Source organism: Brassica oleracea, chromosome C4, assembly GCF_000695525.1.
Source record: "Brassica oleracea var. oleracea cultivar TO1000 chromosome C4, BOL, whole genome shotgun sequence".
NCBI lineage: Eukaryota > Viridiplantae > Streptophyta > Magnoliopsida > Brassicales > Brassicaceae > Brassica > Brassica oleracea.
In genome coordinates, this window is record NC_027751.1 from 37,779,691 (window position 1) to 37,792,237 (window position 12,547).

General features: G+C 36.0%; 2 protein-coding genes across 2 annotated transcripts; both read right to left on the bottom strand.

Moving 5' to 3' along the window:
- Nucleotides 1-3,922: 3,922 nt before the first annotated feature.
- On the bottom strand, nt 3,923-5,561 carry LOC106338823 (bromodomain testis-specific protein). Its single transcript, XM_013777713.1, has 7 exons — nt 5,462-5,561; nt 5,094-5,350; nt 4,909-4,989; nt 4,739-4,828; nt 4,564-4,622; nt 4,314-4,467; nt 3,923-4,222 (listed from the first exon to the last, which is right to left on the bottom strand). Exons 1-7 carry the CDS (start codon nt 5,559-5,561, stop codon nt 4,151-4,153), a joined length of 813 nt encoding a protein of 270 aa, XP_013633167.1. The 3' UTR covers nt 3,923-4,150.
- Nucleotides 5,562-7,390: 1,829 nt separating this feature from the next.
- Nucleotides 7,391-9,977, bottom strand: LOC106339578 (glycerol-3-phosphate dehydrogenase [NAD(+)] 1, chloroplastic). Its single transcript, XM_013778413.1, has 10 exons — nt 9,661-9,977; nt 9,392-9,468; nt 9,229-9,301; nt 8,943-9,160; nt 8,743-8,850; nt 8,564-8,665; nt 8,051-8,171; nt 7,917-7,971; nt 7,773-7,821; nt 7,391-7,676 (listed from the first exon to the last, which is right to left on the bottom strand). Exons 1-10 carry the CDS (start codon nt 9,803-9,805, stop codon nt 7,518-7,520), a joined length of 1,107 nt encoding a protein of 368 aa, XP_013633867.1. The 5' UTR covers nt 9,806-9,977; the 3' UTR covers nt 7,391-7,517.
- Nucleotides 9,978-12,547: the final 2,570 nt, after the last annotated feature.

Here is a 12,547-nt window from a genome sequence, read left to right on the forward strand (position 1 = left end):
TTCTCTTACAGATTTAAGCAGGGGAAATGAAGCTTTAGTAAATGAAATTTAGCACACGTCCACAACTGTGTGACTATTTGCATGTGATGAATTAACAACTCTTTATAAGATAATTATTGAGCATCAAAAACGGAAAAATGAATGTTCATCACAAGAAACAATCCGAGAATTTATAAATGTGAAAAATAACTTCAAGTAACTATGCACTTCAACTGGGGGTTCAGAGTGCAGCTCTGACAGCCACAAATACTGAGATTTATACCTTGCGGTCTCACCGGATGGACAGATGATTGTAACCGAGCAGGAGATGAAACTTATGGTTATGGAATGCCTTCCCGTCCAAGAAATCTTAGGTAAAACGAATCAACTTATTTGCATTAACAACTTTATATTTTCGTCTTTATATAAAGAACATGGATACTGAAAGAAAATATTACAATATAAACAAATAAACATACGCCAAAAGATTACAATTATGAGGTTAAGTTTCCATTAATCAAATAAACATACACCAAAAGATTACAATTATTAAAATTGTCAATGTAAAAAAAAATATTTGACAGAAATTTGAAACAAAACTACTTTAGAATATAAACAATTTCCAAATGATTAATTCTAAGAAAATAAACAACATTTTCAAATGTTTTAAAACATTAAAATTTAAATTATTTTAAGACAAAATAGTTTTAGTGTAAACTCACCCTCCCCAACCCCTAGTAATCTATATAATATAATGAGGCAGTTCCCTCTTTCCTGAGGCGACACACCAGCATTTTGGTGGGTCTCACTTTTAAAAAGTGTGAAAAAGTGTCAAACCTTTGGCTCGAACCCGGTTTATTGAGATATAAACACCAACATTTATACCACTAAACTAAATGATACTTTGTACATTGATGGTCGAAACTAATATATATTTATGAAGGTCGGAAACATTTGCTTCTTCTGTTTTCTCTGTGGGCCGGGCCTACAAGTGTATTATGAGTTTCATTTTTAAATGAGGTTCATCACGTTATATGAAAAAATAACAATTATAGTTTTTCCTTATTGTAAACTGTCTTCGTTTAACATGAGTTAGGGTTCCTTTCATCATTTTCTTAGACAAGTCTGAGTTACAGAGTTGCGATGTGTGTTTGTTCGTAATCTATTTTTTCACCGGTAAACTCTTCATCTCCCCATCTTAAATCGCTTGATATTAAATGTTCTTGCTTTTTGTAAACCATATATATATGATTCTCATCTTTGATGAACCCAATCTGCATCTCCACAAAACTCAGTGATTCCTCTTAGCTTTAACGATTTTCTAGAAAATATCTCTCTGCCTCTCCAGTTCCTCAAACCGGCGTTCCCGGCATCCGTCACTCAACCTTCGAGGATCTCCATGTTGGTCGTAGTAGTCAGAGCATAGCCTCTAACCTCCTCGCTTATGGGATTCCCTGAACTTCAAGAAAGACAGTGAGTTTATGGGAATCACGGTTCTCTTCCTTGATGAAAAGGTCAATTAATCTTCGATTTATCACACTTATTTAATATAATTGTTTTTAATTGATTTCCTGATTCTTTGTTAAATAATATTATTTGCAGATTCTGTGATTTACGGGTTTATTCCCGCCGAACGTGCTAATCATTACATGCCATCTTTGAAAGTCGGGTCCCTTGTGAAAGTCGATCGTTTGGAGGTTGCTAGGTGCTCAAGCTTGTACAAGATAATTGATCACCCTTTCCTCATTCGTTTCATCTCACCAACTATTATTTATGAAGTCATCACGGGTGCTCCTGAGATCAATCTCCAATCATAATTAGACTGTTTGACAATTTCCAAGTGATTGCGAACACAAACCTAGAACTCCCAGGTATATTATCAAATTGCATCTGGGTTTATAATATGTTTTGTTATCATAACTAATATTTAAACTCGAAGATGTGGTTGGACAAATCCAATCTGTCCAAGGCTCTAACCTTAGAAAAGAAACAACTCGAGTCGTTATCCGTCTCCTCATTGATCCGTAAGAAACAATCAACACACAATTCCCTTTATATTATTATCTATATTGTGCTAACATCAATAATCAAAAATATTTCCTACCCAAATTCTGTGTTCGTCTATTTATCTCCCTTAGTTATCAAACTAATTTTACACAAACTTTTATTTTACAGCTTAAAAGAAACCACAACCCAAACAATCAAAACACCAAAAACTAGAATTCTAAAAAAAGACAAATCATTTATGATCACCTCTCCTTTTTCGTCTAATCTCTTTTTCGTCTAATCTTAGAAATAAACTTTAAAACAAATATACCAAACCAATCACCACAACCAAAACTCAACGACACATACATCGAGTCAGCTAAACAAATACAAACTACACAGCCAGCTATTTAACAATTTACAAACTTACTTTCGCAACGACACATACATCGAGTCGGCTAAACAAATACAAACCACACGGCCATCTATTTAACAATTTACAAACTTACTTTCGCAACGAAGAAGACGAAGACGACAACCAAGATAAGTGAAATTACCTAAACAAAAAAGCATAGTAAGTTATGAACTCTGATAAATACAACTAACAATGATTTTTGTTTACATATTCCCCATCAAATAAAATATAAACAAACACAACCACAACATGAGATACAAGAGACAATCACGACAAACACAAAGGCGGCAACAACAGCTCCACCTGCTCACTCCTCTTGTCTTATAAAAATAACTTACATACCCAATGTCAGCAGACCAATACTATTGTCTTCTTATGAGAAATACATAAATTCGTTTAAAACTCATTAAAGCCCAAATACTCAGAACTGTCACTCATTTTATAGTTATTTCTACAAGTATTCATGTATTTGTTTTAAAAATCCAGTAAGAACAACAAGTTTAAAAATAAAATAAAAACATATAACAAACATAATAAGGATAATAAAAATTATTACTTAATACACACAACTTACACAACTAAACTGGAGAAAAAATATTCTGAAACAAAATGTACTCTCAACAACTTTAATATAATTTAAGTACTCTCAACAGTACAAGAAACAAATTAAAAAGACAAACAAACAATAAGTCTCAGTGACACAGCAAACAACAACATGACCAATATCAATCCCATTACTAACACAGTTTAGTCCTTCATAAGTGGAGAACAATGCATACACAGTTCATCATCACAACTAACCCTATAACAATAAAAAAAACTTGAAAATCAACTCAAAACGCAAAATTCACAACTACAATAACCCTAACAAATATTGAGATGAAACAAGAACTCTGTCCACAACATGCATGCATATTCGTCGTGTCATGCCCTAGCAAATATTGAGATGAAACAAGAACTCTGTCCACAACATGCATGCATATTCGTCGTGTCATGCCCTAGCAAATATTGAGATGAAACAAGAACTCTGTCCACAACATGCATGCATATTCGTCGTGTCATGCCCTAGCAAATATTGAGATGAAACAAGAACTCTGTCCACAACATGCATGCATATTCGTCGCATGCACGACACGTTTATGTTGACTTTGGGGGAGATAAAGTCAAACTGTGGTTTTGGTGAGATTTATGGTTGGTTTCACGTGGAAGGGTCAAAAACATGTCTTATGCAAGAGGTAAATTACAATCTGATGACTTGGTGCATTTGAAAGCTGCACCAATCAGGGTCGCAATCCCAGCAGGTGATTTCGTGTTTGTAATGATTGGTTATGACTCGGATGCTTTACAGATTATCCAGAAGACATTGTAAATTTGATGTTATTTGAGAGCATTTGTGACTATAGTTAGCTTATGACTTCTTTTAAAATCCTATAGGCTAACTCACCTCAAAGGTATCAGTTCGCTTCTTATGGCACTAAAATGTTTGGATCTTCAACATGATAAAAACAGATGCTAAATAACAAAAACTCCGATGAATTAAAACTACATTTCGCATATTCTTTGTTCAAAGCAGACAAAAGTTTTTTTTTTTAAAAAAAGCTCTGCACTGTAACCACAACCGGTCGGATCTTTCTGTTTAAAATGCTAAAAAAAACCCAAGCTGATAAAACCTTGAGTGCTAAGTTTTTTTTCTCCTTGTCAGTTCTTAACATACTCACAACTTCGGGACAAGGGATAAAAGAGTAATGTGATATGTACCTCTACTACTACCTAGCTTGCTAGTTTCCTTGCACTTTTCACCGCGGCCACATAGAAATGCAATCTCCAAAGCATTACGTTATCCTGAAACAAAAATGTTTTCAAAGTTTTGTTATAATCATATAATTGAACCATTGGACGAAGAAGTCTACGTTATTTTTTTCTGATGACTTACTTCCTCCTCCAAGTTGACAGTGACCTCATCAGAGAAAGCTTTCCCCGAAGCTGCATGGTGGTTTTTGATGATTTCAGCAATGCGTTTTAGATTTCCTCCAGGAAGCTCCTTGATTGATCTCTGAAGATCTCGCTTCTCGTCTCGGCTCATAGGTCTGCCAAGATGAGTTAACAGACAACAAATAAGCAAACCATGGAAAAAGATTGTCAAGGATGAGAGTGAGAGAAAGGTAAGATACTGCATTATATACCTGCATGAAGTGGCCACATTGTCAAGGAGTTTCTCGGCTTGCTGCTGCATGTTGTTCAGCTAGCAAAGCAGAGAGAAAAAGATAAATTTTGTGCTTCAGACAAGATATGGATGTAGTAGATATGTTACACGAGCTAGATATGTTACAGAAGAAGGAAATGTAGTTAGAGCATTACGCTGGTAAGTACATCATCCGTATGTTTCTTCACTATTTCCTTGAAAAGACGAGGATCAGACTTCATGAGTAATTGTATATCATCCTCCACCTAAGGGAAAAGATGTGAGGAACAAAAAGGACTTCATAAACACCTATCCGGAGAAGAATGAAAGAACCGTATCATCTCACCTCTTCATTGGTTACTGAGATTGATGGTTTTTTGTTACTTAGTTGAGACATTAGGAGCATGCTGCGAGCACGCGACTGCATCTGCAAAAACAAATTCTAAAATATTAATTGTCTCTCCTCTGAAATATAAAAGCGAAGCATCAACAACACCAAATGTGATTTTTGGAAAAGTTCAATGTGTATACCTCATCAACCCCTGGAATAAGATCTGTCACGCACTGCCTTAACAAGGCTTTCAACTTCTCTCGTTTTAGACTTGAGATCCCAGCTCCTATAATTTCAGTAGAAGGCTTCTTAGTGTCCCCGTCTTCATGATGAGAGAGCCTCTCTTCTTGAGACAAGAGCTCTGCTACTTGATCTCTATAGCAACCCAAAAAGTTTGGCCCAGTTGTGCTGCTATCCGTTGAAGGAGTCGCTTCTTCCGCTGCTCTTTTGGTCATAGCTGTGGACAACAGATATCTCAAAGTCTCAGACAAAAGTCACATGTAGCTAAAAGAAACTCATCTTGTTGGCATTTGACAGCAGCACAACTGGAATTCCTAGTGATGTCTACATTGAAAGTCTAAATGAGTGTAGAGAGTCATTTGATGAGAAGCTAAGTTATTTGCAGGTTTAGGATCTTTGGACAAAGTTTTGAAAGAAGATAATGTCATTGAACTAACTTGTTAGACTAAAGTAGATTGTTCTTGTGTATGGATCAAAACATAAACACACAAATCTTCCCTAGAACCCAATAAGTCATCAGCTCAATAGTTTCTTGATCCTGAGATCAACTGCATTAGTTCAATGCCTAAGAAGAAGAGATATATCGAATCATTGGAGGGGCTTAAGCACCATGAAAGACTGTGAAGAATGCTCAAACCATATGGTCCTGAGGGTAAAAAGAAGCACAGAAAGCGTAATGCAGTAACACTGTGACCATAAGATAAGCAAAGGATTTGCTATGCCATTTCTTGGTCCTGAGATCAATGACATTAGTTCAAAATCTATGATACTCAACATCTAAGCAAAACAGAGAAGTAACAAAAATCATAGAAACTGGGGAATGGACTTAAAACGCCATGAAAGACTGAAAAGTTCTCAAGAGAAGCTAATGCAGTAAGACTTTCACCATAACCTAAGAACATGCAACTTCATACCTAAAGTGACACCACACATCCGTCAAATTTCACAAGCCAAACAAACTCTATAACCTAAACAGATCAAAATCCACCATGAAACAACATAGTATACATAAGCCGTTATCGATTCGAGCCTCGCAATCGCTACATAACGAGGGAAGCGATTTTCAAATCGCCATTGACGAATAGCGAGGTTTTTCGTTACGGATGCTGAGACGAAAGATAAAAAAAAAAAAAGCGAGAAGGAGACTACTCACTGAGTGTTGAATCGGAGAGAGGAGTCGCCGGAGATTGGAATCGGAGAGGAGCGATAACCACAAGAGAAAAGAGGAAGCGAACCCTTTTAACAGTTAAAAGAGTGCAAAAATGCAAAAGGAAGTTAGAAAAAGGGAAAGCAAATTACGAATTATTATGTTCTGATTTGTTATTTGTTTCCACTCATTGGGAAAGGCTCTCTCTTTTCTCTCTCGTCCATGGTCTCTTCTGGAGCGGGATGGACTGCCTGACGTTGTGTTGTTCACGAATAAAACTGTGTGGCGTTTTTGCGGTGGAGATTGTCTTAACTTACACGTGGCTTTTAACATGTACTGCGTGGCATTTTTGCGGATGGACTACAGCTCTGTTCTTTTCATTAACGCTGCGACCAGCATGAGCGTCAGAAAAACACACTACGACGGAGCCAAATTTGACCGAACCGTAGCTGTTTCATTCTTTGCTGATTGTCGCGCGGCTGAAAAAACAAGACGTAGCTAACGCTAAAATTTCTGGGGTCCGTTTCACTCTTCGCTGATTGCCGCGCGACTGAAAAACAAGTTACGTTGTTTCGCGGATGTTGTGTCAGCCATGGTTGATAAGAGTAATTTTCTTGACGCTGACGCAAGTCGCAAGTCGAAGCGTTAGTGAAAAGAACAGAGCTTACATCTCTTTTAGGCCTAACGTCTCTGTACATTACATGTTTACTGTTTTTTATTTGTCACAAGGTTCGTGGTACAGTTACAGTACATGTTACATGTTAGCATTCGGCGTTCCCTTTTGTTTGTTTTTTGGGAACTTTATTATTCCGTTTCTATGATTGATTCTGTTTAAGTTTATTTCAAATTTCGTTTAGTTTGGATACTACTTTTTTTATCGCGTTAAACCAAACAAAAATTATTCCACTTTGGCTAATTCCGTTTTTCGATTTTATTATGGGTATTGAATTAAACAAAACTATTCAGTTTTTTTTTTCTTTTCGTTTTGTAAAGTTCTGGTAACTTAAATAATTTAGATTAAATTTGATTAGTACGATCAGTTTAGTTTGAAAATTTTAATAATAATTTAAAATAAATGGGTATGGTTTGATTATAAAAAACTTAAAATAGTAAAATACAAATACCACATTAATTAACAACAGTCATGTGAATCGCGTTCGTGAATCTTCAAAATTAGTTAACAAATCCAGTACTTCTGATTACAACATTGAAAATACGACTGTGTTCGATCAAGCCATTAAAGCTTTGGATTTGGACCAAAATTTCGGTAATTAACAATGGCATCAGGTTTAAGACGACCTATGCAGATTTGGTGAACCGTTGAAAACAGCGGAAACATCTCCATCCATCCACGATGGTTCAGAGCCTCATACACTTCTCTTGCCGTGGAAACACCCTTCAATAAGCAATGAGACAAAGATAAACGGGTTAAACAGATACTAGTAACCAAGCTTATAAGTTCGTTTTTAGGAAACTTTTGGTGTCAGTCTACCTGTAGCTTTTGCCCTTCTAGCATCTCTGCTTCAAGCTCATCAAAAGACCTGTTACGTTTACGCCACACAAAAAAACATCAATACACTAACTAGAAGCAGTTAAAGTGAACCAGAGGTCACATTTGATTAACAAAAGGTTAAACCTTTTTCCTCCGCTTTGGGCAAATGCTTCTGCAACTCTTCGGTTTCTTCCTCCTACTGTAATGGTAAGTGAAACAATGTTGAAAGGAAGTCCACATAATGGTAAAAGATAATTAGGATTTTGTTCAGTCCTTACAGCAAGTTGTTATGACATCTGCTACACCGCAACTCTCAAAGAAAGTACTGTCTTTAACAGATGGAAACAAAAGCTTGGAGAGTGCTTTCATCTCTCTTAGACCAATCCTCATGATTGCAGCCTATATATGTTTTTAAAAGTAATTAGCTTTAGGAACTAAATGGACAATTCCCTCAAATAACATTTTTAAGTTTTTGTCACAAAAATAGCATTCAAAAAAGAAAATGACCAAAATAGCATTTTTTTATTTTGAATTTTTAATATTTATTTTTTTATTTTTTAAAACTTGAAAATGACACCACCATTAACTCTAAACCCTAAGTGTAGATTAGTTAAACATAAGGTAAAAATACATATTTTGATCATTTTTGCGCTTTGAATAAAATTTATTTTAGTCATTTTCTTCATTGAAACTATTTTTGTGACAAGAACTTCAAAAGACTATCCTAGAGAATTTCTCAAACTTAATCTCTTTAAAAATGATACACTTAAAACTTGATTTGAACTACTTGCCTTTGTGTTATTACCCATTTCCAAACCATCAACGAAACCTGCTGCAATAGCCACTACATTCTTCAATGTCCCACACAGCTCTACTCCTTCAACATCACGTACCTATTTTAATTCAAGCGGTATTGTTACTGACAAAACTCTATATGAGGATTTTAGCCATTTCATTCATTCATTCCTACCGGTGTGACCATAAAATAGGGAGTACTAAACAACTGAACCCAAGTGTCAGCTATTTCTCTACTCTCTCTATATCCCACCGTTGCTTCACTAAACTTCTCCACAGCAATCTGTATTATTGTTACTGCAGTATTAGTCACAGCAAATGTGAAACCAGAATGTATTGGATCATGTAAGTGATGATAGAGGTCGATGTAATGACCTCGTTTGCGATGTTTGCGCCCATAAGAACAGAACAGTTGATACCGAGTTCTTTGGAGATGAGATTTGAGATCATACAGGGACCTTCCTTCTTCACTTCCATTCCTTTGACAAGGGATATAGCCTCAACCTCTCCTTTTATTTTTCCCTTTAGTTTCTTGCATATACCATCCATGAACTGATGCGGTGTAACGAAAACCAACATGTTTGCTTCCTTCACTGCATCGGTTTAAACTCATCAATTTCAATCATGTAAATGATAAAAATTTCAGGAGAAAGTCACTAACCTGCATTTTCAAGGTCAGGATCCGCAACAACATTTCTTCCTAGCTTAATCCCGGGAAGGTAATTAGCATTTTCCTAATTAATAAACCAAGAAAATAACTACATAAACCAATCAAGAATCGCAATAATAAATAAATAAAGAACAGCATCATCCATGTTCCTTACATTGGTCTTGTTGATGACATCAGTGAGCTTCTCACCATTTGGTAGGACTTCCTCAAACACCCACATCCTCACTTCATCTGAAACGTATTGGGTTTTAATCAAAAGATTCATCCAATCATTGGGGCACACTACAATCATCGAAATCGAACAATTCTACATACATGAACGATGCAAACTCTGTTCATGATTTCGATTATAAATAAATAGAAGGAAACTTTCAAGATTTCACGATCTTGGTTTTTGAAAACAGCATTAAGATGACACAATACCATGAAACGAAGGAAGCTTGAGGGCATTAGAAGCGACGAGCTTAGCAGCGACGCTCCCCCAACTTCCACTTCCAACGATGGTAACCCTAGATTTCGAATCACGACATTCACCATTTGCGTCTTCTCGGGATTTAGCATGAGACATAGCGGAGACCGGAGAGAGAGGAGAATCGAGAGAAAGGTAAGATAATGAGAAGGAAGAGAATGAGAAGGAGAAGAGGGAAGGAGGAAGATAGCTAAGAATGAGGAACGGATTCGCATGGAGAATAGGAGATTGAGAGAGGCGACACGTTGGGTGTGATCGGTTACCAAGCAAATGAAAAGGAACATTCCAAAAAAAATACATTCGTTTCTTTTTTTTAAAAAAAATAACAAAGCAAAATTATTCCTCATTATTTTTTAGAAAGAACAATCATTCTCATTCATTCCTTTTAGGGGGTGTTATTGGTTCTATGATTTTAATGAATTTGAAAATCCAAGCAAAATCTAGTGTTATTGGTTCTATGATTTTAAAATAGATTTCAAAATTAGGTGTTATTCAATAGTAAGGATTTGATTAACCATTTGATTTGAATTTGGATTTGAATAGATTTATAAGTGTTTTAGAGAGTAAAATACAAAGAAACAAATATTGAGTTATAGCTTGTTATTTTGAATGGATTTGTCTTATAAATTTTTGATAGGTTACTAAAAGTCTCGTGCTTGTTTGATAGGTTCTAAGCTCTTTTGTCAATTTATTATCAAACATGGATTCAGAATTTCTTGGCCAACAAGAATCAGAAGAAAAAGAATCATATTTGTCTCATGAAGATGATGAGTTAGATGCCCATATTATTTTATTGGTGCTCCTAATTCTTTGTCAGATGATGTGTTTGAAGAAGCGACAACGGGAACTTCAGTTACAAATTGAACGTCCCACACGACGCCCAATCACAAGAGCTGGTCAAGATTATATAGATAATGTGTTAAAAGAAGATCCTCTTCATTTTAGAGAGTTATATCGGATGTATCCAAATATTTTTTTGAAGTTATGCAATCTTCTCAGAGAGAAGACAAGTTTAACTGATACAAGATATATCAGCCTTGATATATCAGCCTTGAAAAAATGGTTGCATCTTTTCTCCTTGTAGTTGGTCAAAATTCGAGGTATTGCTATACAAGAGATACTTTTAAGAGATCCAAGTTTGTTCATAGTATTCCTCAAATGGTCACCAATCACTATATAGAGAGACGTACATGTAATAACGGTAATTCTTTCAATTCTATAAGCCGCCTGCTGCCAAAGTTTTGGAATCTTTTTACTTTTTTTTATTATAAAATGTTAACTATTATACCAATTTTCAAATTTGTAAAATTTACAAAGACAACTTGTAAGGGAATGCAAAGTTGAACAGCAATCCTAAACTGAATGAATAAAACCTTTTAAATAGCAGAATAAACCCAAAAAGCTATTGTATCAAGCTCGGACCAAAGAAACCAACACGAATCGAGAGCGAGGGCTGAGAACTATGAACTACCAAGAGAAAGGCACCCTTAAATTTTGAAACAATGGCTCATGTAGCTTCCGACCGCTATGCCAAAACCCGACCAAGCTAAGAATCCAATAACAGAACTAGCCAAAAAGCACCTAACGGCATGGAAGAGAACCACCAAACTAGCCAGAACTAGTCTCGAAGATTTCCACCTCCAGTCCAACTCACTATGACCGTTACACCCAAACCAAAACCCTATATAGAGATAGTGGTGAACCGGAGGGTGGCTAACTCCTCGTCGTTCTTCCTACTTTTTTACACTGATAATATCTTTCATTACTTTTATCAATAAAGTAGTGTTTTTACAACAAATAAGTAAAGACAATAAAGACAAGATCCTTAGAACCAATAACCCTGTATCAAACACAATCACATCCAAAACAATGGGCACATCCAAAACAATCACATGCTTTCTTAAACAAAACAAAAAAAGGAAAAGAGCCATTTAAAAAAACTCCTAGCCACATACGATTGGGAAAGATCCAAAGAAATCACAATTGGCAATAAGGAATGCAGAAGTATTAATTTCCTTGACTGTCTTTCAAGCTTCCAGCTGGCAATAGTGTTTTTTTTTTTTATAACGCTGATTTATTATGGCAATAGTGTTTAGAAAAACCAAAATCTTTGAAGATAACTATTTAAGGGATGGCTACACCGAGGTTTAATAACACATCTAACAAGTCAGCTGCTTCCACTGCAAAGACCACCTTATTAAACCTCAAACTAACTATGCTCTCAATAGCCCATAACCAACCATTATCCTGAGCTTCAATGTTGAAGCTTATCCTCAAAAAAGAACTTCTACTGTGCAAAAAGACATTTCCAAACTCGTTCCTTAGTATCCACAAGACCCCGTTTACCAGGGATGATGCATTCCAAGACAATTCAATACTGCACTTGACCCAAGACTGAAGTGGAGGGAGTCGCTCATCCTTGAAGCCAAAGGACTAGCACATAGAAAACTGATCAGCCTGCACCTCAACCACTTGAGCCTAATTCAACTCCAGCTGATCAGCAAAGGCTTTCCTCGCCATATCCTCAACGTCAAACAGTTTACCATCAAAGAGCAATGAGTTTCTATTGTTCCATATTCTCTATAACAACAACTTGAAGACTTTCCTCGCACTCACCATGACATTAAAATTTCAACTAGTGATAAGTTGATGGTTGATGTTATGAAATTCCCATCCACGTGGACTCCATTCCTTTGAACCGGGACATTAGACATTGCCCACACTTGTGTAGCAAAAGGGCAAGTAAACATAATATGATTACATGATTCACTATCACTTCCACAAATCTGGCATATGTTATCAACCTTCGTACCTCTTCTGTTTATGCCTTCAGCCAATGAC

What these genes read in the sequence shown, in the direction of transcription:
- LOC106338823 (XM_013777713.1), bottom strand. Translation starts at nt 5,561, where the DNA reads ATGACATTATCTTCTTTCAAAACTTTGTCCAAAGATCCTAAACCTGCA. An exon ending in CGGATGATGTACTTACCAGC is followed by an intron (nt 4,623 to 4,738) that starts GTAATGCTCTAA and finishes CTGCTTTGCTAG; the next exon opens with CTGAACAACATGCAGCAGCA. An exon ending in AATGTGGCCACTTCATGCAG is followed by an intron (nt 4,468 to 4,563) that starts GTATATAATGCA and finishes TCATCTTGGCAG; the next exon opens with ACCTATGAGCCGAGACGAGA.
- LOC106339578 (XM_013778413.1), bottom strand. Translation starts at nt 9,805, where the DNA reads ATGTCTCATGCTAAATCCCGAGAAGACGCAAATGGTGAATGTCGTGAT. An exon ending in TCCTGACCTTGAAAATGCAG is followed by an intron (nt 9,161 to 9,228) that starts GTTAGTGACTTT and finishes AAACCGATGCAG; the next exon opens with TGAAGGAAGCAAACATGTTG. An exon ending in GCGCAAACATCGCAAACGAG is followed by an intron (nt 8,851 to 8,942) that starts GTCATTACATCG and finishes ACAATAATACAG; the next exon opens with ATTGCTGTGGAGAAGTTTAG.